The sequence below is a fragment of the Hippopotamus amphibius genome, chromosome 16, assembly GCF_030028045.1.
Source record: "Hippopotamus amphibius kiboko isolate mHipAmp2 chromosome 16, mHipAmp2.hap2, whole genome shotgun sequence".
NCBI classification, from domain to species: Eukaryota; Metazoa; Chordata; class Mammalia; order Artiodactyla; family Hippopotamidae; genus Hippopotamus; species Hippopotamus amphibius.
The window spans coordinates 62,197,833-62,225,515 of record NC_080201.1 but is presented as its reverse complement, the minus strand read 5'-3'; the positions used below and the strand labels follow the sequence as shown (position 1 = coordinate 62,225,515).

At 44.3% G+C, this 27,683-nt stretch overlaps 2 protein-coding genes across 2 annotated transcripts; one reads left to right on the top strand and one right to left on the bottom strand.

Moving 5' to 3' along the window:
• The first annotated feature begins 540 nt into the window (after positions 1–540).
• Positions 541–5,243, top strand: LOC130838673 (cationic amino acid transporter 3-like). Its single transcript, XM_057712111.1, has 11 exons — positions 541–799; positions 1,393–1,551; positions 2,525–2,702; positions 2,909–3,021; positions 3,192–3,414; positions 3,589–3,728; positions 3,831–3,933; positions 4,121–4,320; positions 4,517–4,683; positions 4,957–5,065; positions 5,212–5,243. Exons 1-11 carry the CDS (start codon positions 541–543, stop codon positions 5,241–5,243), a joined length of 1,683 nt encoding a protein of 560 aa, XP_057568094.1.
• An 8,343-nt stretch (positions 5,244–13,586) lies between these two features.
• DPRX (divergent-paired related homeobox) lies at positions 13,587–21,397 on the bottom strand. Its single transcript, XM_057710911.1, is given in 4 exon segments — positions 13,587–13,973; positions 16,110–16,264; positions 20,967–21,116; positions 21,391–21,397. Coding segments are annotated over 4 exon segments (699 nt in total).
• Positions 21,398–27,683: the final 6,286 nt, after the last annotated feature.

Sequence of the window (27,683 nt, the reverse complement as noted above, 5' to 3'; positions counted from 1 at the left end):
TGCTTCCAATGTAGGGGGCATGGGTTGGATCCCAAGTTAGGAACTAAGATCCCACATGGAGTGGAACATGACCAAAAAAAAAAAAAAATTATTTTGAGCAATTAAGGGAGAGACAGAAAACTTTTCCTGCCTCTGAGTCTGCTGGGTGTTAATTGCCTTCAGCTCAAAACAATTCACATGCTAAAGTGGCACATTTTGGGGAGATGTATTTTGCTCCCTGGGGTCACTTCAAGCAACCCTTCCAGTAACTCTGAAACACATTAAAAGTCTTTTTTACGTTTGAAGAAACCAAAGCTCAGAGATGGAGAACTCGCCCGATGTGTTCTTTTACCACTCGTTCCCCATCATTTCACTGATGTGTTTGATTGGACTCCCAGGACCGAGGGCGGACGGACACTCTTGACGGCTTTGTGTCTTGTTTTCTCAGGGATCATAGCCTCCTGAAGTCCAGCTAGGATGCTGGGTGAGGATGTTCAGATGCTGGTGTACAGGGAGGAGGCTGAGAGTCCCGTGGCTCGATGTCTGGACACCTTAGACCTGATGGCCTTGGGTGTGCGCAAAATGCTTGGGGCTGGCGTGTACATCCTGGTTGGTGCGGTGGCCAAGTACATAGCTGGACCAGCGATCGTCATCTGCTTCTTCGTGGCTGCCCTGTCTTCTGTGTTGTCTGGGCTCTGCTACGTAGAGTTTGGGGCCCGGGTACCACGCTCTGGTTCCGCGTATCTCCACAACTACATCACCATGGGACAACTGTGGGCTTTCGTCATTGGCTGGAACCTCATACTGTACTTAGTGACTGGTGAGATGACGGGTCAGGGGAAGGTGTGGGGCTTAAGATGGAGAAACTAGGGGAGACGATTGGCGTCCTCACTCATTCATGAGCATGTGTTATCCACCTTGTGGGGAGAGGTGGGTATAGTGGCAGGAAAACCCACAGTCTCATTCTATTCAGCTCTATCCTGCTTTCCTTAAATGATGGGACTAAGAACCTTGAAGGAAAGGGAAGTGTAGGGGATGGGTGAGAGGGAGGCCTGTCCCATAGGCTCATCCCCTCACGGTATTGAAGTCTTTGCTGAGCTGTTGCCTTCCTGGGATTTTCCCTTACACCTCGATTTAAAATGTCAGCGCGGATCCCAGCCCTCCTGGCCCCACTCCCCTGTGTTTTTTGTTTGTTTTCCATAACTTTGATCTCCTAGCATGTTAAATTATTAAATAGTTGACCTATCTCGTGAATCAGCTGGATCTGCCCTGCCCACCCCATGAAAAGAAACTCTTTGAGGTCAAGTCGTTTTTTGTTCACATCCCCCCCTCCCCTGCCAAATATCCCCCATGGCACATAGTAGGGAGTCAGTTCATGTTTGTTAATGAGTATTCCCTCTTCCGCTGCTGCAGCCACTGCCTGTACCGCCAAGGCCTGGAGCTTCACCTTTGACAGCCTGATTGGGAACCACATCTCTCAGGCGTTGCAGGGAACTTTCTCTCTGTACATGCCCTCTTTCCTGACCACGTTCCCAGACTTTTTCGCCCTGGGCCTGGTACTGCTGATGACTGGTGAGTCGGGTCAGAGTTAGGATGGGAGGAGCGGGGAGGGGAGGGGAAGCTGGAGTGGGAAAGGCTTAGGGTGGCAGAACGGTGCAGGGGTTAGGACTGGAAAGAAGGGTTTGGAATAAAAAAAGAGAGGAAGGCAAGACATAGACTGTTTTTTCCCACCCTCGGCACTGTTGACAGTTCGGGCTGGATCACTCTTTGCTGTGCATTTCCGGTTGTTGTTTTTTTTGAATCATTGTTGGGTGTTGAGTAGCATCTCTGGCCTTTATGTACTAGGTACTAGGGTCGGCTGCACCCCCAAACTGTGTCAATCACAGTGACTCCAAACATTGCCAAAAGTGTCTTGGGTGACAAAATCACCTCAGCTGAGAATCATTTACTTAGACCAACAAGTACTGAGATCAAAGATTTTTTTTTCAATTGAGAGGAAAATCACCTAAATTTATTCTGTTATTTTCCCTAGCTTTATTGAGATATAATTGACATGCAACATTGTATACGTTTAAGATGATTTGACAGACACCTATATTGTGAGATAATGGCCACAATAAGAAACTAACCATCTTGGGTCTTTCCTGGTGGTCCAGTGGTTAAGACTCCGTGCTCCCAATGCAGGGCGCCCAGGTTCGATCCCTGGTCAGGGAACTAGATCCCACATGCATGCCCCAACTAAGAGCCTGCATGCTGCAACTAAGACCAGGCACAGCCAAATAAATAAATATTAAAAAATAAATAAATTAAGCATCTTAAAGCGTACAAGTCAATACCCCTTAGTCCATTCACAGTGTTGTGCAACCGTCACCTCCATCTAGTTCCAAATATGGTCTTCACTCCAAAAGGAAGCCCTGCACCTGTTGAGATGTCACTGTCCATCTGTCCACCATCACCAACCCCCAGCTCTGGACAACCACTAGTCTGCTTTCTGTGTCTATGGATTTGGCTGTTTTGGATGTTTCATATTCCATCTTTCCCACAGGAGCACTGGTTCTGGGAGTTCGTGAGTCAGCCCTGGTTAACAAAGTGTTCACAGGCTTGAACATTTTGGTTCTCAGCTTCATCATCTTTTCTGGCTTCATTAAGGGGGATCTGCACAACTGGCAGCTCACAGAAGAGGATTACAAATTAAACACATCTGGATCCAATGACACCTCTAGGTGAGGAGGGTACCCTTGGCCTTAGTAATGCTTGTGTGGGTGGGGAGTGCAGAGCTGGGAACATGGTGGGGACTAGAGAGACCTGGGCTGAAGGATCCAATGATGGGGTCCTGGAGCCCAGGACTCGTGGTATGAACTGAGGAGTCCACTAGAGATGGCTGAACACACCTCACCCTTGTTCTTCCTCATTCCTTCTCTCACCACAGCTTGGGTCCGCTGGGTTCTGGAGGGTTTGTGCCCTTTGGCTTTGATGGGATTCTCCAGGGAGCAGCTATATGTTTCTACGCATTTGTTGGTTTCGCTGCCATTGTCACTAAAGGTAACATGGTCACTGTATGTCCCATCAGGGGTTTGGGCACAGTTTGGGCTGCCCTTGGTCATAGGGGTGGGTAAAAGTTCAGGGTATTTTTTGATGGTTCAAGAGGAAAGGGTATTTTGTGCTTTCACCGCAGTGTGTTTCCTGACCCACTACTTCCTCCCATCCTGCAGGGGAAGAAGCCCGAAATCCTCAGCGATCCATCCCCTTGGGCATCGTGATCTCACTCTTCATCTGCTTTTTGGCATATTTTGGTGTCTCGGCGGCCCTCACCCTCATGGTGCCCTACTACCGGATTCACCCTGAGAGCCCCTTGCCGCAGGCCTTTCTCCATGTTGGGTGGGGCCCTGCCAGATATGTCGTGGCTGTTGGCACCCTCTGTGCTCTTACATCCAGGTCAGTGTCATGGTTTTCTCCCCTGTCTGCTGTCAGATGCTCATGTATCCCAGCCCTTGAGGTTGAGAGACAAGAGGGAAAGACACCTTACCCCATGTAGACTAGGGAGCAGTTGCCCTGGTCTGTCCTGCTTCTCCACGACCTCACATCCCATGTTCCCATTGTCCCTTCCAGCCTCCTGGGCGCCATGTTCCCTATGCCTCGTGTGATCTACTCAATGGCAGATGACGGACTCCTTTTCCGGGGACTTGCCCGTATTCATCCCCGCACACGCACCCCCATCATGGCCACCTTGGCTTCTGGAACTCTCGCAGGTGAAAAAACAAAACCCACCCCTTTTTCGATCATATTCCTTAACTTGCATATTTCCTCCAGTTTCTCACTCCCTCCCCACCTTGTTTGTGCCCTCATTCTAGGGGTCATGGCATTACTCTTCAAGTTCACTGATCTTGTGGACCTCTTGTCGATTCAGTCCCTGCTTGCTTACTCCCTGGTGGCCTTTTCTGTCATTGTCCTCAGGTGAGACTCCACTACACCTTGGCTGGGGGTCTTGAAATCATGGGGACTGATGGGGAGGTAACCCTCTGTCTTCACGCTGCCTTCTAAATATCCTGCTCTGCTGAAGTCGGGAAAGAGATGGATTAGACTGTTTGATGTTGGTTGAGTAGGGGCTGCTGTTAATATTGCCTTAATACCTCTAATGCAGGTACCAACCAGATCAGAATTTCAGCAAGAATGAGAAAACAGGGGAGGAAATTGAGATGGAGGCTGAAGTTGACAAAAATCCTTTGGAATCTGTACCTGAAGCAGGAACCTCAAAGATTCTCAAGAGCCTGTGTGACCCTCTTGACACCATCCCCACTCTGGCATCTGGCCAGATTGTCTACGGATGTGCCTTACTGCTTGGTGAGCAGTGGGATTGCTCTTTGGTGGTATTCTGAAATTGACAGGATGGGGTGGGATTGGGTATTTTGGCAGTTGAGGAGGAGTCTTGGAGATATGATGGCCTGATGTGGCAGTTTGGGGGAGGGATATGATCCAAGGTCTTGAGCTATGTGGCTTCTGGAGGTGAGCCTGGGCTCCTCCCCCGTGACCCTTGCAGTTCTCCTGCTGACCATCCTGAGCCTGGTGCTGGCCCGGTGGCCCAGCCGCGTATTCTCTGGAGACCCCGTGGCCACAACAGTGGCTGTGCTGCTGCTGCTGCTCATCGTGGGGGTCACGGTCATCATTTGGAGGCAGCCCCAGAGCCCCGCTCCTCTTCACTTCAAGGTAGGTGACCTCATGTGCCCAACGGTCCACCTTGAGTGAATGAAGTCTGCACGCTTTGAGGTCTAAACATCCTTTGCTGGACCAGGGAAGAAGGGGAGTTGCTAAAACCAGTGGACCCTTCCCTGACCCACCGTCAGTGCTTTACATACCCAGTCTCAGTAGGCACTGAACCCACAGCCTGAGAAGCACTGGAGTCTTCCTGCCCACGTGGGGTCGGGGTCTCCCTTTCAGACGTCTGTGATGTGCTCAGGGATTAACTGACTTTGCCCTCAGGTCCCTGCTTTGCCTGTCCTCCCCCTGGTGAGCATCTTTCTGAATGTTTACTTGGTGATGCAGATAGCCTCTGGGATCTGGGTCCAATTTGTCATCTGGAATGCCATTGGTAAGTGGCTTTGTGGGATAAAGGGTCCCTCTTCCTACTACCTCTTTCCCAAACTTGTGTCAGACATCATAATAGGAGGCCTATTGGGCATTTGTAAGTGGGGAGAACACCTACTTTTCCTTCTCATTGTCTCACTTCCCTACTAGGATTTGCCATATACTTTGGATACGGGATCTGACACAGCTTGGAGGAGAACAGTGACCAACAGCCACCAGCCTCCACCTTCCAAATGCTTGACAAAAACATCCCTGGTGCTGAATCATCTTAACCACAGGAAACAGATGCTGTGTGGAACCCCTCCGTGTGCTGGAGGTATCTTCTGGTTTAAGGGACACTGTGAACCTCTATGGAGTGTGAACATGGGATGCATTTACAGCCCTGTATTTATTCCAAGCAGACAAAATGACTTTAATGTTGCATAATTTTTAAAAACACTCTTAAAATCATGATATGCATACAGAAAACTGCATGCCTCGTAAGTGTGCAGCAAGATGAATTTTCACAAGAAAGTAAACAATGTAACCAGCAACTAGAGGAAGAAATAAAATATTAACTTGCACATAAGAAGCACCTTCTGGACTTCCTTGGTGGTCCAGTGGGTAAGACTCCATGCTCCCAATGCAGGGGGCCCAGTTTTGATCCCTGGCCCGGGAACTATAGCCCACACGCATGCTGCAGCTAAGAGTTTGTGTGCCACAATTAAGAAGCCAGCAAGGCTCAACTAAGGAGCCTACCTGCTGCAACTAAGGAGCTGGTGATCTGCAACTAAGGAGCCCATCTGCTGCAATTAAGACCTGGTGCAAATAAATAAATATTTAAAAAAACAATCACTTTACTTTTCTGTCACAGACTCTTAGAGTTACACAGTAGAGTTGACAAGGAAAGGTTCTTAACTGAAAAAAACAAAAACAAAAACAAACAAACAAAAAAACCTCCTGCATTGCCAGAGATGAGGACAGGGGGTGGAAAGTAATGGTTGGTTGATAAATAGTTACAGTTGGGTAGAACTAACAGGTAGGAAGTGAAACAGGTAGGAAGAGTCAAAATAAAAATGTTACTGCAGAAAAGAATGCTCGAAAGTGAAATGATAGACATTAAAGATGTCTGCAATAATGAAGTAGAGGATTTTTTGTGGGAATGAACAGCTGAAGTAGAGAGAGGGGTGTGGAAGTCAAGATACTGAGTAGAAAAGTTATTAGATGGATTAAAAATGGATGAAGGAGGATGAACAGAATTAGGAAAAGTCACCATCTTGCAAATTCTAATAAAATTACAGACTTAGGACACAAGTAATGGAGACTGAAACTGTTGGGTGAAACTTTGATGGCACAGGTGAACATCACCTGATTATCATTCTTCCCTTAGTGCTGTGGGACAGCCAGGTATCATGTGCTACCCAATGTGCTGTAATAAGCAAAACTGAACACTGCCCATAAAATAGTCTTGATGAAAAGTTGAATCAGAATCAACCAAGCCCCTAGATCAACTATAGCTCATAGCAGACCTAAAGGATAGATTCACATTTCAACTGGAAATGCAATCAGCCAAAACCAGGATGTGGGAAATTCTCCAGGAAAGGAAATAATACACTTTTTATAACAATTAAATGATGTGACCCAAACTGGAGAGTTAATACAGGCAGACCTTGGAGGTGTTGCTGGTTTGGTTCCAGATGGCCACAGTAAGAGATTATGACAATTAAGGGAGTCACACAAACTGGTTCCCTAGTGCATATAAAAGTTATGTTTATACCACACTGTAGTCTATTCAGTGTGCAATATATAGCATTCCGTCTAAAAGGACAATGTACGTACCTTAATTTAAAAATACTTTATTACAAAAAAATGCTAACCATCATCTGACAACACAGGGTTGCCACAAACCTTCAATCTGTGAAAAATGCAGTACCTTCGAAGGGCAAAAAAGTGAGGTATGGACACTATCATAACTTTGTTATCAACTATACTCCAATATAAAATAAAAAGTAAAAAAAAGTGAGGTATGCTTCTACATGTGTATGTATGTATACATATTAAAATTTGTATATGTATAATATGCATAGATACATATGTATATATAAAATGTATTCTAAGGGTCATTGTTTATCTGAAATTCACTGTATCCTCATGTCTTGTGTTTTTATTTGCTGAATCTGACAACCCTGGTCTGGTGTCCATGCAGACTTCTGAACCCAGAGTCACTTTACCTAATTATTAACACTTCAGGCCCTAAAATGAGCTCACCGTGGGTTAATGCCTAAACATCACCACTGATGACTGATGTATTTTCTGAACCTGCCACTAGAAGGTTGGCTACTTGAGGGCAGAGGTTTTGCCGACTTCATCACTCTTGTCACCCCGTCTCTAGAGGACTGTGTGGTGCTTGGTACATAGTAGGTGCATCACTGATATTTGCCAAAGGAATGCAATATTTTAGTGGTGTTATTTTAACTACAATAAATGATTATCAATGATACTGATGATGCACTTTTTTTTTTTTTCTGGCCACGCCGTGTGGCATGATGTGGGATCTTAGTTCCCCAACCGGGGATCAAACCCATGCTCCCTGCATTGGGAGCATGGAACTTTCACCACTGGACCACCAGGGAAGTCCCAATAATACCATTCTTAGTATTAGAACAGAGATCTGCAAACTACAGCTTACAGATCAATTCGAGCCAAATTCTTATTTGTATAAATAAACTTTCACTGGAACAAGGTCATTTATTGACATATTTTCTGTGTTGTTCCCAGCACAGCTGCAGAGTTAAGTAGTTGTAACAGAGACTGTACGACCTCCAATCCTAAAATATTTACTCTCTGGCCATTTACAGAAATAGTTTGTAGACTCTGGTAAAGAGTAATAAACGTGAGGGAGAAGGGTTGCAGCCACAGTATCCTAGGCACCACCTCATCTGACGCCCCCCCAGCACAAGGTGCACAGTCCACACCTACCCTGGTTGGCCCCGCCCTCACCCTACTCTCCATCCCTCCTGATCCTGCTCACCCCGAACACTTCCTCTGGGAATTTCTCCTTTCTGGCCTGCTCCAAGAAGATCACCTCTAGGGGGACTTCCTAGGAGGTGCAGTGGTTAAGAATCCGCCTGCCAATGCAGGCGACATGGGTTCGATCTCTGCTCCAGGAAGATCCCACATGCCGCGGAGCAACTAAGCCTGTGTGCCACAACTATTGAGCTTGCGCTCTAGAGCCCATGAGCCACAACTATCGAGCCCATGTGCTGCAACTACTGAAGCCCATGTGCCTAGAGCCCAGGCTCCACAGCAAGAGAAGCCACCACAATGAGGAGCCCTGTGCACCACAATGAAGAGTAGCCCCCACTTGCCACAACTAGAGAAAGCCTGCGTGCACAGCAATGAAGACCCAATGCAGTCAATAAATAAATAAATTTATTTTTAAAAAAATCACCTTTAGGGAGGCATTATGCTTTGCTTGTGCTTTGACCCCTGTTTGAATACAGTTGTTCCTGGTATCCACAGGGGATTGGTTCCAGGACCCCCAGAGGTACCAAAATCTGAGGATGCTCAAGTCTCATATAAAATGGTGTACCACAACCGTCCCTCGGTATCTGCTCTGTTACTCAGCACTCCTCTGGGGCCCTGATTCTTTCATCAAGCACAGCTTTGTGCTTTAGCTTGGAGACCCCACCAGAACAAGACGGACTCTGTGAGCTCATGGACTCACAGTCTGATGAGACAGGCAGACAAAGGAGGCCCAGTGAAGACTCTACGAAGATAATTAGGAGGCCCAGTGAAGACTCTATGAAGATAATTACTGGGGGACAGTGGTCTGGGGGGAATGAAGATTGGGTCTGGAAATGGGGAGACAGAAGCTTATAGATGGTAAGGAAAGTTCTCTCAAAGGAGCCACTATTTCTATTGAAATGGTAAAAGGGAGGAGAAAACCAGTGAGAAGAGATTTTGGGGCGATAGGAAAAGAATGGATGGAGGTATTCAGGTGGGACAGGTCTTTGTATATTTGTAAAACTAAATGAAAATATATGTGTCTGTATTTTTTCTTTTTTCTTTTTTCTTTGGCTGTGCTGCACGGCATGCGAGACCTTAGTTCCCTGCAGGTGAGATATCTTAGAATCTGGTTTAAGAAGCTTCCCAGGTGATTCTCCGCCTGAGTCCATGCTGGGAAACACTGGATTAGAAGGCAGTGGGAGGGGATGAGGCAGGAGTTGATGCAAGAAAAGGGCTCTTATTCTGAGGACACTAAGAAACCATTCCTATCTTTTTTTTCTAAAATATTTTTTTGAAGACCTATTTTGTGACAGACATTATTCTGAGACCTGGGGGTAGATGGGAAACAAGATGAAATTCCCTGCTCAGATGAAGCTTACACTCCAGCATGAGGTCCCAGGCAATAAGTATTCTACACAGTTTGAGAAATAAAAAAGCCCAAGTAGTCCAAACACTTAAAGATAAATGGACTCATTGGTCATCATTGGAAGAAACAAGGACATAAAGAGAATTGTTGTTATATTTCCTGTATGAATTCTATTGCCTCATCAATTACTCCCATCCTGTTAGTAAAAATATTATATTACCCTAAGAATATTTAATAGGATAAAAGTTTTTACAAGCAGAAGACATCTAGTCATTGTGGAAGGAATGATTGAATTAGTTAACAGGCATTTGTAAGCCCTTATACAATATTACTTTGATGCTGATTTAAACAACCAACTTTTACATTCCAATAAAGAGCTTGAAAAAAATAAAAAAATAAACAACCAACTTTAGGAGACCATCAGGAAAATCTGAATGTCACCTGGTCTTAGGTTATGCCAAGAGCTCCTTTTTAAACGATTTAAATGCTGTGCTTACTTTAACATGAACGAATCTCACCAAGGAAGAGGTGAGTGAAAGAAGCCCCACACGAAAGAGTTCATATGTTGTGATTCAGTTTCTCTGACATTCGACAGCAGGCAAACGAATCAATGGTGATGAGATGAAGGAGTGGTTCCTTCTGCGGAAATGTATCAATAGATAATATCTGAGAACACACTTTTTTTTTTTATATAATTTTTGGCAGTGCCAGGCAGCATGTGGGATCTTAGTTCCCTAACCAGGGACCCGGCCAGTGACCCCTGCTTTGAAAGCATGGGGCCTTAACCACTGGACCACCAGTGACGTCCCTTAGAACACACGTTGTATAAGAACATATACAGTAGAGCAAGAGAGGTCCCCCCACCCTATGGAGACAATGTACTCCATCCATCAGGTGAGGAGAATCAGCCCAGGGGGGCTTAAGTCCACCGTTTGCCAGCAGAAGAAGCAGGGTGCAAGCCCAGCTTTGCGGTGCCCAAGTGTTTCCATCTCTCTGGACTGTGACTCGCAGCCTGAGGTTGGAAGTCTCCTGCCCATCCCAAGCTCCAGCCCTCAGTTTCCTCCACACCCTTAACCCTCCCCCTCCTGCTCACCCTTAGGACTTGTGGGAATTTCTCCTTTTCTTCTTCTCAAGAAGCGTACCTCTCTGGATGATTCAGGCTTTGGTGGTGGCTTTGAGCCTTGACCCTTGTTTAAATACAATCGTGGGTAGAACTGTGCCCCCTCTGATGAACAAACTCCCTCCATTCCCGGAATCTGGATTTTGAAAGCTCTCCAAGGTGTTTCTTATCATCTTATCCGTAGGTTTGGGCAATCCCGGGCTAGTAGGTGGAGGGCGGGGGCGGGGGGAGTCCGAATTTGATGTACATACGTTATGGCTCTTATCCTAAGACCCTGGAAAGCTATTCATTGAGTCAACCAGTCTCCCTCTCCTCTCTTTTATTCTTCCTTTTTTTTTTTTTAATTTATTTATTTATTGGCTGCACTGGGGGGCCTGCAGGATCTTAGTTCCCCAATCAGGGACGGAACCTCTGCCCACGGCAATGAAAGCTCAGATCTCAATCACTGGACCGGGGAATTCCCTTTCTTTTAGAAGAGCAGTTTTGGGGGAATTCTCTGGCGGTCCAGTGGTTAGGACTCGGTGCTTTCACTGCCACGGGCCGAAGTTCATCCCTGATCAGGAACTAAATCCTGCAAGCTGCAGGGCGTGGCCAAAAAAACAACAAAAAACCACCAAAAAACCAAAACCCCAAAAAACAGCAGTTTTTTGGGGATCAGTCTCTTACGGCAAAAGAAAAAAGCAAGTATAACTGAATCACTTTGCCCTACACCTGAAACTAACATGACATTGTTATCGACTATACCTCAATAAAAAATAAAATAAAATTCAAAAAAAAGAAAGAGGAAAAAAGCAAAAATAAAAACAAGTGGGACCTAATCAAACTTAAAAGCTTTTGCACAGCAAAGGAAACTGTTGACCAAAAAAAAAGGAAAAAAAAAAAAAGGGCAATGTGCATGGTGGGTGGCACCCCACAGGCCTACAACGCCTGTCCTCGCCCAGCGTCAAGGTCAAAGAAAGAGCCTGGAGTCAGCAACAGAGATGTCAGTGGTTTAACGGATGGGGGAGCTTACACGTCTAAAGCAAGGTCCTGGAGTGACAGCCCACCCTGTGAGGCAGGACTGGTGGCAGTTTAGATCCCAAGGGAGACGGGAGATGACCAGTTATAGGGGAATTGAGGGCAGGTGGGCTCATGGGTTACCGGGGAAACTAGCAGAGGGGCTTTGGGGGTGCTATTTATCAACGGCTTAGGAGAACACATATTGTACAAACATGAACACAATAGAATGAGGCACATGAGACGTGGTAGATGGTGGTCTCCATTGGGGAAGAAAATGAAGGAGAAAGAAACTGGAATTCTCTTAAGCCACATCTAGCCCAGTAGCATGATGGCTGACTCAGAGGGGACTTGCCGGTGGGGAGCACACGTTGAGAAAAGGGCTGGAAAGTGGGGAGGGATTGGCTTCTGGTCCACCATGAAGCCCACCCGCTGTTCTGAAGCTTCTGGGTGGATTACAGGTGCCAAAACCTCAGCACCTCAACTATACTTCAATAAAAAGAAACCAAAACCAAAACCCCGAAACACCTCCAAAACTTCAGCACAGCAGCCACACAAGTGTAGGATGCCTTTGGGAGACAGGCGGGCAGGGCTACCGGCATCTACCTGCACGCGCGCCACACCCAGGGCTGACGTGTGGTAGCAAGTACACAACCCTAGAGGTTCCAAATCCCACGTACGTTACAAAGCACACGGTTTATAGTTCACGGCTTCCTGAATTCATAGATGCCAAACACACAGGGAGAGGGGTTAGTAGGACAGAATCAGGAGGCTTGAGAACTTCTTTAGGAGGGTTTATGGTGTTACCATTTTGGGAGGTGGGGTGCATGCCACACAACATGCAGGATCTTAGTTCCCTGACCAGGGATGGAACCCATGCCCCTGCAGTGGCAGTGCAGGCTCCTAACAACTGGACCACCAGGGACGTCCCTTCCATTGTCTTAAGAAGAGTGGAGGGGGAGGCAAAAAAAAAAAAAAAAAAGAAGGAAGGAAGGAAGGAAAAAAAGAAAAGAAAGAAAGAAAGAAAGAGAAAGAAAAAGAAAGAAAGAAAGAAAGAGAAAAAGAAAGAAAGGGAAAGAAAGAAAGAAGAAAAAAAAGAAAAAGAAAAATTGGAGGACTGGAGATATTTGAGTGGTCATCAGATATAAAATAATTGGGGAGGTGACCAAAGTATAGGAAGTAAAAAAACAAGCCAACACTAAATCTTACTAGCTGAACAATATTAAAGAAAAAAAGCAAAACCAAAATCGAAACAAAGAAGCAGGAAAAAAGAAAACTGTCCTTACTAGTCCCATTGTATATATATATTTTTTATTAAGGTATAAATTTATGTAAAATAAAATGCACAGATTTTATTCAATTTTTTTCTTCAGCTTTCTTGAGATAGGATTGACACATGGAAGTTTAAGTTTAAGGTGCACAACTTGTTGATTTGATACATTTATATGTGGCAAAATGATTACCACCATGGCATTAGCTAACACCTCCATCCCATCACAAAATTCTCATTTCTTTTCTGTGGTTAGAACATATACCATCCAGTCTCTTGCAACTTCCAGCTATATAATGTAATGCTTTGATGAATTTTACACCCAGGTAACTGACAGTTTAAGATGTGACAGGAAATCCCAGGACTCAGTGCTTTCAAAGCCGTGGGCCCAGGTTCAGGGAACCAAGATCCTGCAAGCTGTATCATGTGGCCAAAAAAAACCCCCAAAAACAAAAATCCATGAAACCTCTCCATCATCCTGTGCCTCTTTCAACTCAATTCTTTCACTAATCTGCTTCTAGCTGCTGTAGATTAGTTTTTCCTGTCTACTCTACAAATTCATGGAGTTGGAATTATACAGAATTATACATGTTATATGTATATGTGTGTACATTATATATATACTCTCACGTGTTTTTTTTTTTTCTTTCACTCAACATAATGTTCTTGAATTGCATCCATGTTGTATATATCTTGTTTTTTTTTTCCTTTTTACTGCTGAAAAGTATTCTCTTCTATGGGAATCATTACAAATCATAACACGTGACTTTCTGTGTCTCACTTCTCTAAGATCTTTGTGTTGAAAAAGAGCCGAAAGAATTAGAATTGACGTTTGTGGAGAGAGCTTGGGATTCCAAAATGGGATAGAGACATTATATATTAAGGTCTTGGCAGCACCCAAAATGGACCACTTTGTGGCCACGATAACGGTCTGTGATAGTCTTCAGGTTGGGCCATCTGCTGAGTTGGAAGGAAGGTATTGGATGATCTGTATAAACTAGAGATGCAGGGGAGGTACCATTAGGGCACCTGGGAGCTGTATCCATATTTCCCTTGGGAGAGCTGACCTTGACCCCTGCCTCAGGTAATTGCCGTTGAGCTTCTTGCTGTCCTGTCTGAAAATCCTCGCATTTGGCTTTCTTGAGTTTCGCCCTACGATTCTTGCACCACACCTGAGGAGACAAGAGAGGAGTAAGGGATTGATGAACTGGGTGAGGTTCCAGAAGCGCCTTCATTTTACCCAACAACATGGATGCTTCCAGGTGAGAACAGCTAGTCCCACACCTGTGCCACTTATCTCCTACTCTTGCAACTCCTGCCAGCCTGCGTCCAGGAAGAAGCAGAAATGAGGCTGCGGGGACAGAAAGTGAGGCAGGGATCCGGGCACCAGAGCAAGATGCGGTTGAGCAAAGCAGTCACCAGCATGGGGTGCTCTAGGGCTGACATCTGCACACGTCCTGTCCTGGGCGAAATCTGCCCCGCCACCTGTTTTTGTTTTTGTTCGTTTTTGTTTTTAAATTGCCTGGGAAGGGGGACTTCCCTGGTTGTCCAGCGGTTAAGACTCCGAGCTTCCAACGCAGGGGACCCCGGTTCAATCCCTGGTCAGGGAGCTAGAGCCCACATGCATGCTACAACTAAGAGTTCGAATGCCACAACTAAGGAGCTGGTGAGCTGCAACTAAGGAGCCTGCTTGCCACAACTAAGACCAGGTGCAACCAAAAAAAAAAAATTGCTTGGGAAAATTGTACTTGAAATTGTAAGGTTAAAAAAAAAAAAGAATATGTGTAAAATGGAAAATTATATCCCCCCCCCAAATGGGTTTGAGTCAGATTATGCAGGACCTTAAAGACTAAGTGACAAAACAAAATTTTTTTTTAATTTTTTATTTTTTTGGCTACACCACGTGGCGTGCAGGATCTTAGTTCCCTGACCAGCGATCGAACCCATGCTCCCTGCAGTGGAAGTGTAGAGTCCTAACCACTGGACCCCAGGAAAGTCCCCAAACAAACTTTTTAAGCAACAAAGTTTATAATTGATCTGACTGCAAGTTCCAAGGTTGACTGGAGATGAACTGATGGTAAGAAGAGCTTTTGGGAGGTCACTGAATTAGGTAAGGAAAGGATTTCTGTAGTCTGGAACAAAGCAATGACCTTGAAAATAAAGAGGAGGGGCAGAATTTGGGCAATACTGCTAAAAAGATTGAGAAAAGAGTATTGGTGAAGGGTGGGGAGAAAGGGAAATGGTAAAGCTCACTGAGGTTTCAGCTTAGGAAAACAAGGGGGGCTTCCCTGGTGCCTCAATGGTTAAGAATCCGCCTGCCAATGCAGGGAACATGGGTTCAATCCCTGGTCTGGGAAGACCCCACATGCTGCAGAGCAACTAATTCCATGAGCCACAACTATTGAGCCTGCGTGCCATAACTTCTGAAGCCTGTGCGCCTAGAGCCCATGCTCCACAACAAGGGAAGTCACTGGTCTCCACTCACCACAACTAGAGAAAGCCTGTGCACAGCAATGAAGACCTAACACAGCCAAAAATTAATTAATAAATTAATAAAAAGAAAACAAGGTAGCAAACACTGCAGCAGGAATTTGGAAACATAAAGTGAGAGATAGGTTTAAGACAAGCTGCTTAAAGGTAATTATGTGACCATACCTGTTTTCGTATGGTCCATGAGCTAAGAGGTTTTACATTTTGAGATGGTTGGGAAAAAAACCCAACACAATAAGAATAATATTTTGTGGCACATGGATACCATATGAACTTCAAATATGGGTCCATAAAGTTATATGGGGACACACACACCCCCATTTGTTTGTACAACATTGATGGCTGCTCTTTTTTTAAGATTTTTTTTTTTGATGTGGACCATTTTTTAAGTCTTTATTGAATTTGTTACAATTGCTTCTGTTTTCTGTTTTGGTTTTTTGGCCCTGGGGCATGTGGGATCTTAGCTCCCTGACCAGGGATTGAACCCACACCCCCTGCACTGGAAAGTGAAGTCTTAACCACTGGACCACCAGGGAAGTTCCCTTTGATGGCCGCTCTTATGCTGCTATCACGGGAGAGTTGAATAGTTGTGGCAGAAACATTATAGCTCTCAATTATTTACTATCTGGTCCTTTACAGAAAAAATTTGCCTAACTTTGCTCTAGGGGTTAGGAGAGAGGGTAATAGCATAGGGGTAGGAGTCTGGCTCTTTGGAGTCTTGGAGATTGGAGTAGTATCAAGCTTCAGGAATTATCCAGGGTCTCTGAGTTTAGGGTACCCCAGGGAGGTGGCTTGGTGAGATGGGGCTTTTTTCTAACCTGCAGAACTGTTGGATGTATGTCCATTTTCAAGACCATTTCTCTCTGAAGGTTAGGAGTGGGGTATGGGTTTTTATTGAAAAGGAAGTTCAAATCTGCCAACTGTTTCTTTGTGAACATAGTTCGTCTCCTTTTTGGATGCTTCTGGTACTCTCCTGGGAAGGAGAGAAAGGCACAAATGAGATGTTAAGACAGTTTCCTTCTCGAAACCCTGAACTTCCCCTTCCTCTCCATAGAGGTCAAGCTTGCCTGTTAAGTGACTAAGATGCCCAGATATTTACCCACGATGTGGATGACTTTGCTACTGATTTTCCTAAAGCCTCATCTTGTCATGCTTGCTATTTCACATACCTACCATAGGAAAGTGTTGTTTAAATATGAATCCCTTGGGTGTCAACTTTGGATTCCATTTTGTGCGTGTGTGTGTAGAAGATAGGCAACTCAATCCAATGTGAGATGCACATGATTTTATCCCCGTCATTCGCCCAACTTTTACTGAATAACTTTTGAGTACAGATATTCTTTTAGGAATACAGCAATGAAATAGGAAAATAAAATCACCGCTCTTCTAAACCCACAGAATGAATCCCAATGTAAGCTATCGATTTAGAGTCATCATGACCTATCAATATAGGGTCATCAGTGGTAACAAATGTACCACTCTGGTGTGGGATGCTGTTACTGGGAGTAGCTATGGCTGTGCAGGGGCAGGAGGTATATAAGGGAGATCTCTGTCCTTTCTACTCAATTTTGCTGTGAAACTAAAACGGCTCTAAAAGTAGTCTAATAATAATACCACTGCTTCATGGAGATCACACTTTAGTGGAGACACACGTACACACAAACTCAAAGTGTGAAAACATAGACTACATTAAAGCGTGCTAATGTACCCGAGCAGGACCCTAGGGGGCTTGCCTGAGACAGACTGTCCCCCACATCCTCTGCTTTAGCTCCTCTCTGAAGTACCTGGATAATAGCATCTGATGCATATTGCCTCAGTTGTTTTACAGAAGCTAAAACCCCCACCAAATGGAAGAAATTAACTACTTGATGACCAGGAGCATGTAGCCCTCAGACCTAGGGGTGCCTAAGGATGGATAATATGAATCCCCTGTGACAGCATCCTGTTACCCCACCCTGAACCAATCACAAGCTGATCCTACACCCCGGGATGCCCCTCCCTCCTCTTGCCTTTAAAAAGTCTTTGCTGAAACCCACCTAGAAGTTCAAGTTTTTTGAGTACTAGCTGTCCCAGACTCCTTGTACAGCGTTTTAGAATAAATACTGCATTTTTCTTCACCACAACCTGGTGTCAGTAGAGTGACTTTCCTGCACGAGGGTGAGCAGACCAAGTCTGGTTCAGTAACACTAAGTACTCTATAGAGGAAAATAAAATTGGGAAGGGGGATAAGGAATTTGAGTAGGGGGTTTTGGTTTTAATAACCTGTGAGTAAAGGTCTGTCTGACAGGGGTGAGGGAGGCATATAGATTTGTAAAAACTTATTGAACTGTACACTTAAAATGGGTAGACCTTATTGTGAATAAACTACACATCAACAAAGCTGATTTTGTGTATACTGAAAAAGAAAATCTTAGCAAATTAGAGAGTAAAGCATCTTGCTGTACTTCGTTAAAGTTACATTCCAAATCCCTCTAGGAAACACTCCATTTAATGGGAAAACATTATGTTCATTTCTTTTAGAATCAGGAATATGGAAGTGATATTTACAAGAATGGTGACAGTGTAACCAAGTACTGTTTTTTTTTTGTTTTTTTTGTTTTTTTTTTATTTATTTTTTTGGCACACGGGCTTAGTTGCTCCGTGGCATATGGGATCTTCCTGGAGCTGGGATCGAACCCGTGACCTCTGCATTGTCAGGCGGATTCTTAACCACTGCGCCACCTAGGAAGCCCCCATGTACTGTTATAAGAAAAGAAGAAAAAATGTGTAAGATCAGAAGGGAAAAGATAAAATGGATTCTTTGTGGATGGTATGGTTATTTCCTAGAAAAGACAACAGAATCAACATTTGAGCTATTAGAACTATTCAGAGTTAAGCAACGTTGCTAGTTAAAAGATCTATAATATAATATTTCTCTATATCAGCCACAGTCAACGAGAAGTGAAATTGAAAAGAAAATAGACATTTACAAAAGCAACCAAAAACGCCAAGATAGCTATGAGTTAAGTTAATTAGGAGTATAAGACCGTGGGGGCTTAAGAAAGGCACAACTTAAAACGAGTAGAGGACATTTTTGGGGAATATCTTTATGACCCCTGAGTAGGGAAGGATTTTGAAATTAGATATAAAATAAGCAAATCATTAAAGAAAAAAGAGAGATACATTTGACTATAATTAAATGTCATTCAAAAATTCCTTAAGGAAGTTAAAAAAAAAACCCAAACAAACAAAAATCCCCAAATCCCTTAACAGGCACAGACTTTACTGTCAACAATGTTATCGTAAAACTGAGACGTCCAACCATTAGCACTACAAAAGATTTTACTGGTTGAATCAGATCATGCCTGAAAGTGGTTTAGCACAAGCCCTGAAATCTACTAAGTGTTCAATACAGTAAGGAGTTTCCCAAATTTCCAGAGATCTCAACCAAAGTTCTTGGTTGGCCCATATTCTGTGATGTAATCTTCCTAAGAGGGATCCGGGTCCATGTATCTCAAGCATCAGAGGAATTATGAGTTAAGAAAGATGTGGAATTCAAACACAGACCTGGAGTTTCCTCTGATCTAGTTTGCCCTCAGATGACGGCTCCTACGCACGCGCCACGATCCTTGTCAGCTGCTCTCAACTTCTCCACGTACCTTTCCTTCAGTTCTCATGCCTCTGATTTACCTTTGGAAAGGTTGTCCGGATCTGACATCCTGTGATCTAGATGGGCTTCCATGCTCGGGGCTAGTAATAAGAACTGGCCAAAGTGGCATCAGGACTTAAATACCCGCCTCGACAGCCACACCTCAGTCCCACCCACTCCATGTCTTCCATTCTCATACATTAGTCTGATCCCTGGGTCCCGTGGAGCTCCTGGATCTCTCCCGTTTCTGTCATTAATCTGATATTTATTGAGTATCGATTTGAAATGGAGCAGGACGCTACGGTCCTCCACACCCTCCCCCATCCTCCACCTGCCTTTTGTCTGTGGAAAAACTTTAGCCAAAGAATAAGTTTACTCAGAGAAGTGAGAAAATGCACAAACAAAGGAAAACAAAGGAGACCAAGTAATAATATAGTCACTAAGCAGAGTCAAGGACCTTTAGTTCCTCCCCTAGGGCTACAGATAATATTCTGAGCGACGTCCTGTGGGCTGTTTTGTAGATACTGTAACCCCCACCGGGTGGACGATGTTTTAACCATGTGGAATTTGTTTCAGTATAAGGTGTGCGGAATGGATTCCAGATACATTGTCCCCAAATGTCCCGCTGCTGTTACAGAGTGGAGTGCTCTTTACTTCTAAGTCCCTGATGCCTATTTCAGTGCCTGGCACACAGGGAGCCCTTTGGCAGCGTTAAATGAATGAACTCTACACTCTACTCCTTTTACGTGGCCACACATTGTATTCAGTCGCAGCATCACACAATTGAAGCACTTAAACTTTGCTGCTGTTGGAGCAGAAAAATGTTTCCTCCATCCTGTTCTCTTAGGTTCTATGACAGGAGCTGGAAAAAAAAAAAAAAGATTAACAGGAGAAAAGGATTATGTATGGGAGCTAAAATAGGTATAACTTGCTAAATGATTAAAAATACAGGCTTATCTACCCAACTTAGTAGGGGAAAGGGGGTAGGGAGAAAACGCTTCTATGGGACGAACAAATGGGTTTCTTTAGGAAAGAGAAACAGGTTAAGAGAACAAACCAGAGATGAGGAAGTTTGTGAGAATGTTTGTCTCTGCAGGTGTGAGTGGTCTTCCCATCTTCTTCAGGCTAAACCCCAGGAGAGGGGAATTATAGTAATAGGTTTACTCACCTTCATCCTCCTGGGAGTAACCCCTCCCCAAAAAGGGAATTTCTGGCAGCCTTACCCAAATTTTCTGCTTTGAGTCAGATAAGGGAAGCTTGGAGAAGGCTTCTTTCTACATCCTTTGCATCGCAAATGTCTTCCCTTTCAAACAATTTTTTGACCAGCTCTGGGGTTTCAAGTGGGTCCCCACACAATCAGCCAAAACCCTGTACAACAGCTTAAGCCACTTCTATCTTGTGTGGCTGACTTTTCAAAAGTTAACTAGAGTCAACTAGGGACTTCCCTGGTGGCGCAGTGGTTGGGAATCCGCTTGCCAATGCAGGGGACGTGGGTCTGAGCCATGGTCCAGGAGGATCCCACATGCTACAGAGCAGGTAGGCTCGTGCGCCACAACTGTTGAGTCCACGTGCTGCAACTACTGAAGCCCAGGTGCCTGGAGCCCATGCTCTGCAACAAGAGAAGCCACCGCAATGAGAAGCCCATGCACTGCAATGAAGAGTAGCCCCCCACTCGCTGCAACTAGAGAAAGCCCATGCAGAGCAACAAAGACCCAATGCAGCCACAAATGTAAAAACTAAATAAAACAATAGAGTCAACTATGACATTTAAATCCCACTTTGGTGGTTTGTGGGCAGTGCGTTAGCATGGGGGTCACTTGATGCAGGTCAGAATCTTTTCAGCCTTTCACTAGCAGCCCCACCCCCACTTCCTGCTCTTGGATTTTTCCTTCTGTCAAGTGTAGAGCTCCTTAGCACTTACTTCCTGTTTCCCTTCCCTGCTTCTGTGCACAGTCCTTCCGACAAACAGCGCGCCTTAAAGAAGAAGACCAAGTCACACTGCCCTTTATCCTTTTCCATCCCTTTGTGCAAGGCTGGACGCACCCACGATGCTTCTTCAATGCTTTTGTTGCTTGCGTTAGCCTCAGAGGTTTTAAGCTCCTCTTCTCCTGGTTGGGGTCCAGCTGGGCTTGGGGGGTCCCCACACTGGCGTGTCTCAGGGCATGAGCAGACTGGAAAGCCGAGTAGTGTAAGACGCCTGGGAGGGAGGAGGGTTGTGAGTGGGGTCCCCAGTCTTACAGCTCCCACTTCTCAGGGTCCTTGATGACCAAATGAATTTGTGTCCACAGAAATAATCAACAAACAATCTATACTAGGAATAGGAAAGATTTTTATTTGTGCCAAATGGAGAACTATAGTCTGGGAGGCAGCCTCTCAGACAGCTCTGAGGAACTGCTCCATTGAAACACGGCTTTCAGCACAGTCTTACACCTTATCCAAACAAGGAACATACACCAAACACGACAGGGTACCTTCCATCACGGTTTCAAAAGAGACAGACTTGGTACATGGACAGCAGGACAGCAGGACCCTGGAGTCTGGGAAGGGAACCTATCTTTCAGGGAGTGTTAACATGAACCCTGTAAGAAGTGGGTCCCCATCCTTACATTCGAAACAGACATTCTTTACCTCAATGGTTAAAGCGGATGTGCTGTGAGAGTTTGACAGGCTATTTTCATTCACACAAAGTTCAGGCTGAACCACATAGAAGCCAAAATGACTTCCCCACACCTCAATATGTGAACATTTTCTCCATCACAAGCAGATAAAAATCTTGGAACCATATGATCCAGCAATTCTACTTCTGAGTCTGGACCCAAAAAGAATAGAAAGCACACCCTGGAAGAGATATTTGTACACCCATGTTCACAGCGGCACTATTCACAACAGCTAAAACATGAAAGCAACCCAAGTGCCCACTGACCATCAAATGGAGAAGACAATATGGTGTGTGCAAATAATAGAGTATTATTCAGCCTGAAAAAGGAAGGGAATTCTATCACATGCTACAACTTGGAGGAACCTAGTGGACATTCTACTAAGGGAAATAAGCCTGACAGGAAACAGCAAATATTGTATGATTCCACTAAAATGAAGCACCTAGGGTGGTCAGATTCATAGAGACAGAAAATAGAATGGTGAATGCCAGGAACTGGTGGAGGAGAAAGAGGAAACTGTCATTTAATGGGTACAGAGTTTCAGTTTTGCAAGAGGAAAAACTTGTTTTCTTGCACAAAATGTGAATGTACTTAACACTACTGAACTGCACTCTTAAAAATGGGTAAACCGGTAAATTTTATGTTACGTGTATTTTACCACACACAGACTCAAAATCTCAGAACTGTCCCCTGAGGGTAACCACAGCAGCTCAACTGGCTGATTGTATCACTGCAGGTTTGCTCCGCCCATTCTCGAGCATTCCCACCCATCCCCACCCAGGGGCTGAGTTGTCTTTTATTGTGGAAGAGTTCCCAGATTTGGTTTTTAGAGATCCCTCAGCTCCAGCCCTACACAGCTTAAAACAACCGCACGGACTGCTCCAGTGCTCCAGGCTCTGCTCCAAGGATTTGGTAAGTCTTGGGAAACCCCTCCTCTGTAGGAGACTGGGTGCTGAGTTCAGATCCTCCTAAAGAGACCTGTGCAATCCAAGTGTGCAGTGGGTCAGCCTGGCTCCAGCCTGAGGGTGGCAAGACCCATTTTGCAGATTGAAAGCAGAAGGAGCTGGGAGCTGTGTGTGGTTGTATGAGCAGAGGCGGGGGTGGGAGAGATTGCATCAGTTTGGAGGCCCTAAGACTGATTTTTTGACTGGTGTTCAGACAATGGATGACCTTTATATAGGGGTTATGATGTGCGGACCACTGATTTCAGGCTCCTGTATACTGTTGGCCCTCTGTATCTGTGGGTCCCTCCCCTGGGGATACAGGAGAGACTGTAAGAAACTTGACCATTGGCGGATGTCGGTGTCCGTGGAGGAGGAGGACTGTATGGTGATTTACACTAAATCACTTTTGGATTCCTGACACCCAGCAACTCTGAAGCTGGCTCTACTATTTATCATCGGCAGAACTTTTAAAAAATGGTGGTAAAATACACATACCATAAAATTTGCCTCCTTAACCGCCTTTTTAAGTGTATAATTCAGTAATGTTAAGTATATTCACGTTTTGTGCAACCGACCTCCAGAGTTCTTTTCACCTTGCAAAACTGAAACTGTGTTCTCACTTAACAATTACGCCCCATTTCCCCCTCACCCCAGACCCTGGAAAACCACAGTTCTACTTTCTGGTAGAAAGTAGGTACTTCATAGAAGTGGAATCATACAATGTCTTTTTGTGACTGGCTTATGTCGCTTAGCATAATGTCCTCAAGATTCCTCCGTGTTGTAGCCTGCGTCAGAATTTCCTGTCTTTTTTTTTGGCTGCACTGCATGGCACGAGGGATGTCAATTCCCAGACCAGGGATCGAACTTTTGTCCCCTGCAGTGATATTGTGGACTCCTAACAACTGGACCACCAGGGAAGTCCCTTTCTTGTCTTTTTAAGGCTGAATAATATTCCACTGTAGGTAGAGAGCACACTGTGTTTATCATTCCTTCGTGGATGGACATTTGGGTGGCTTCCATCTTTCAGCTCCTCTGAATAAGGCTGCTGTGACCATGGGTGTACGGATATCTCTTTGAGACCCTATTTTCCGCTCTTTTGGGTGGACACCCATGGGGGAATTGCTGGATCATATGGTAAATCCATTTTTAGTTTTTGGAGGAACCACCGTATTTTATTCACAGCAGCTGCTCCATTCTCGTTCCTACCAGCAGCACCCAAGTGTTCCTTAGCAGCATTTGAGAAAGGTGGAAACGAAGGTCCAGAGAGGTAAAGGACTTCTTCAAAGGCACAGGGGGTTTGGCAGAGACAAGGTTCGAATCATAGTTTTCTGGCGCTTTGAGTGCTTGCGCTTCACCAAAGTGCTAAACTTGGAGGGTCGGGGTGGAAGCCCCCTGATGACAGTAACTTGTGTTCACTGGGTCAGCCTGGCCCTGCAGAGCAGTGTAGAGGGGAGACATTGCATGCCCCAAAGGAGTAGGAAACAGAGCTTCGTTTCTGATTAAGAATGAAAGTTTGTCCTCCCTGCCTCCAGGCAATTGGGAGGCCACTCTGGTTTGATGCTTTCTCTGGGCGGGGCTAGTGTCTGTCCCTCCTTACAAATTCCATCTCTTTCTGCCCCGACTCAATTTCACTCCGCGAGCAATGAAAGAGAAAGCTTCAGATTTCAGGATCCTTGGTGTAGAAATGTGTGGCGTGTGAGCTTGTTGTGGAACCCAAGTTCATGCGCCTGATACACAGTGAGGCCAAACAAACCAAAAGATTGGCATTTGGAGCAGAGAAAGGTTTATCCAGTGAAAGGGTGCCACCCTCTTTTGAGAAGTTGGGAGGAATAGGTTGATCTCAAATCCACCTTGCTGGCTGGCCAGGTTGCAAGCTTTCTGGGTAAGATCTCCAATTACAGACTTCCTGGCAGCATTTTTGTGACTCAGTGGTTCATTGTTGATTGTGATTGATCTACGTGTTCCTGCAAAGCAGACTAGTAAATCAAGGCCTTGTGATCCTTAACTTTTTTCTAGGAGAGAGCAAAAACGATGGTTGAGGCATTTTGTTGTTTACTTGGAGCCTACGTGACAAGTTAAGAATTTCAAGCAGGTTGGCCCCTGCTGTTTTTTTTTTAATTTAAGGCCATTTGGTACTGCTTTTTCTTTGATTCTGCATTCCCTTCCTTCCCTAATTAGTACTGTTGAACCTGCATTTTGGAACTCAGGGAAGGCCCAGGAGGCTAAATCCTTTCTCTACAAACAAATGGAGGGGCACGGAGAAACTTTGTCCTGGGAGGGTCCTGCTTGAATTCAACCCCTCCTTTTTTTTGATACTCCTCAGTCCTGGGGGCAACAGGGTGGGGACAAGAAAGGGAATAAAGTTTTGGATGGAGAGGTGATTCATAAACTCTACAGGGGAACTGGGTTTTAGGGGGACTTGGTTTCATCGCTCTGATCCCCGAGCCCCTTAAACTGTCACTTCACATGTATCAAGGCAGGGAGGGAATAAAGGTGATAATAATAAATTTCCCTGTTTTATAGAGGAAAGGAGGAAAAAGTGGTATACGGGTTGTGCAAACTCAAACAAGCCACGCGTCACCGTGCCAGGTTTGAACTAGCAGAGCTGGTTGATTTCACTTTAAACATGAACATTCTTAGCCACTCACCTGATCATTTAAGCAGCTACTGGGCCAGGCACTGTGCTGGAAGTTTTGCTTCTTGTTTTTTTTTTTTTTCTTTTTTTTTTTTTTTCAGAAATTAAAAAAAAGTAATTAATTTGGCTGCTTTGGGTCTTTGTCACCACAAGCGGGCTTTCTGTAGTTGTGACGAGCGGGAGCTACTCTTCGTTGTGGTGCTGGGGCTTCTCTTGGCAGTGACTTCTCTTGTTGTAGAGCCTGGACTCTAGGCACACAGGCTCAGTAGTTGTGGCACAAGGGCTTAGTTGCTACGTGGCATGTGGGATCTTCCCGGACCAGGGATCCAACTCGTGTCCCCTGCACTGGCAGGCGGATTCTAAACCACTGCACCACCAGGGGAGTCCCTGGAAGCTTTTGCTTCTGTAGGGGTGGAAAACTTTTCTTTCTAGGTTCTTTGCTGGGTCTAATAATTTTTTTTTCTTTAAGAACTTTTATTGAGATACAATTGACATACAATAAACTGCATATATTTAAAGTGTACAATTCGATATTTTTTTCTTATTAGTAATGTATATATGGCAATCCCAATCTCCCAATTCATCCCACCCCAATACCCCCTGCTTTCCCCACTTGGTGTCCATATGTTTGTTTTCTACATCTATGTCTCTAGTTCTGCCTTGCAAACCCATTGAGTTGTACCATTTTTCTATATTCTGCATATAAGTGTTAATATACAATATTTGTTTTTCTTTTTCTGACTCACTTCACTCTGTGTGACAAACTCTAGGTCCATTCATGTCTCTACTAATGTCCCAATTTCATTTCTTTTTCAGCTGAGTAATATTCCATTGTATGTATGTACCACATCTTCTTTATCCATTCATCTGTTGATGGACATTTAGGTTACTTCCATGTGCTGGCTATTGTCAGTAGTGCTGCAAAGAACACTGGAGTGCATGTCTTTTTGAATTATGTTGTTCTCTGGGTATATGCCTAGGAGTGGGATTGTTGGGTCATATGGTAATTCTATTTTTAGTTTTTCAAGGAATCTCCATACCATTCTCCATAGCGGCTGTATCAATTTACATACCCACCAACAGTGCAAGAGCGTTCCCTTTTCTCCACATCCTCTCCAGCATTCAGTGTTTGTAGATTTTCTGATGATGCCCATTCTAACCAGTATGAGGCAATATCTCATTGTAGATTTGATTTGCATTTCTCTAATAATTAGTGATGTTGAGCTGCTTTTCATGTGCCTCTTGGCCATCCATATGGAGAAATGCCTATTTAGGTCTTCTACCCATTTTTTGATTGGATTGTTTGTTTTTTTTGATATTGAGCTGGATGAGCTGTTTATATATTTTGGAGAGTAATCCCTTGTCTGTTGATTCATTTGCAAATATTTTCTCCCATTCTGAGGGTTGTCTTTTCGTCTTGCTTATAGTTTTCTTCGCTGTGCAGAAGCTTTGAAGTTTCATTATTTATTTTTGTTTTTGTTTCCATTACTTATTTATTTTTGTTTTTCTCTCCATTACTCTAGGAGGTGGGTCAAAAAAAAAATCTTACTGTGATTTATGTCAAAGAGTGTTCTTCCTATGTTTTCCTCTAGGAGTTTTATAGTGTCTGGCCTTACATTTAAGTCTTTAGTCCATTTTGAGTTTATTTTTGTGTATGGTGTTAGGGAGTGTTCTAATTTCATTTTTTTACATGTAGCTGTCTAGTTTTCCCAGCACCACTTATTGAAGAGGCTGCCTTTTCTCCATTGTATATCCTTGCCTCCTTTGTCATAGATTAGTTGACCGTAGTTTATCTCTGGGCTTTCTATCCTGTTCCGTTGATCTATATTTCTGTTTTTGTGCCAGTACCATACTGTCTTGATTACTGTAGCTTTGTAGTATAGCCTGAAGTCAGGGATTCTGATTCCTCCAGCTCCATTTTTTCCGCTCAAGATTGCTTTGGCTTTTCAGGGTCTTTTGTGTCTCCATACAAATTTTAGGATGTTTTGTTCTAGTTCTGTAAAAAATGCCATTGGTAATTTGATAGGGCTTGCATTGAATCTGTAGATTGCTTTGGGTAGTAGTCATTTTCACAATGTTGATTCTTCCAATCCAAGAACATGGTATATCTCTCCATCTGTTTGTGTCATCTTTGATTTCTTTCGTTAGTGTCTTATAGTTTTCTGAGTACAGGTCTTTTACCTCCTTAGTTAGGTTTATTCCTAGGTATTTTTTTCTTTTTGTTGCAATGGTGAATGGGATTGTTTCCTTAATTCTCTTTCATTGTTTGTGTATAGAAATGCAAGAGATTTCTGTGTATTAATTTTGTATCCTGCAACTTTACCAGATTCATTGATGAGCTCAAGTAGTTTTCTGGTGGCATCTTTCAGATTTTCTATGTATAGTATCATGTCATCTGCAAACAGTGACAGTTTTACGTCTTTTCCAATTTGGATTCTTTTTATTTATTTATTTTTTTCTTCTCTGATTGCTGTGGCAAGGACTTCCAAAATTATGTGGAATAGCAGTGGAGAGAGTGGACATCCTTG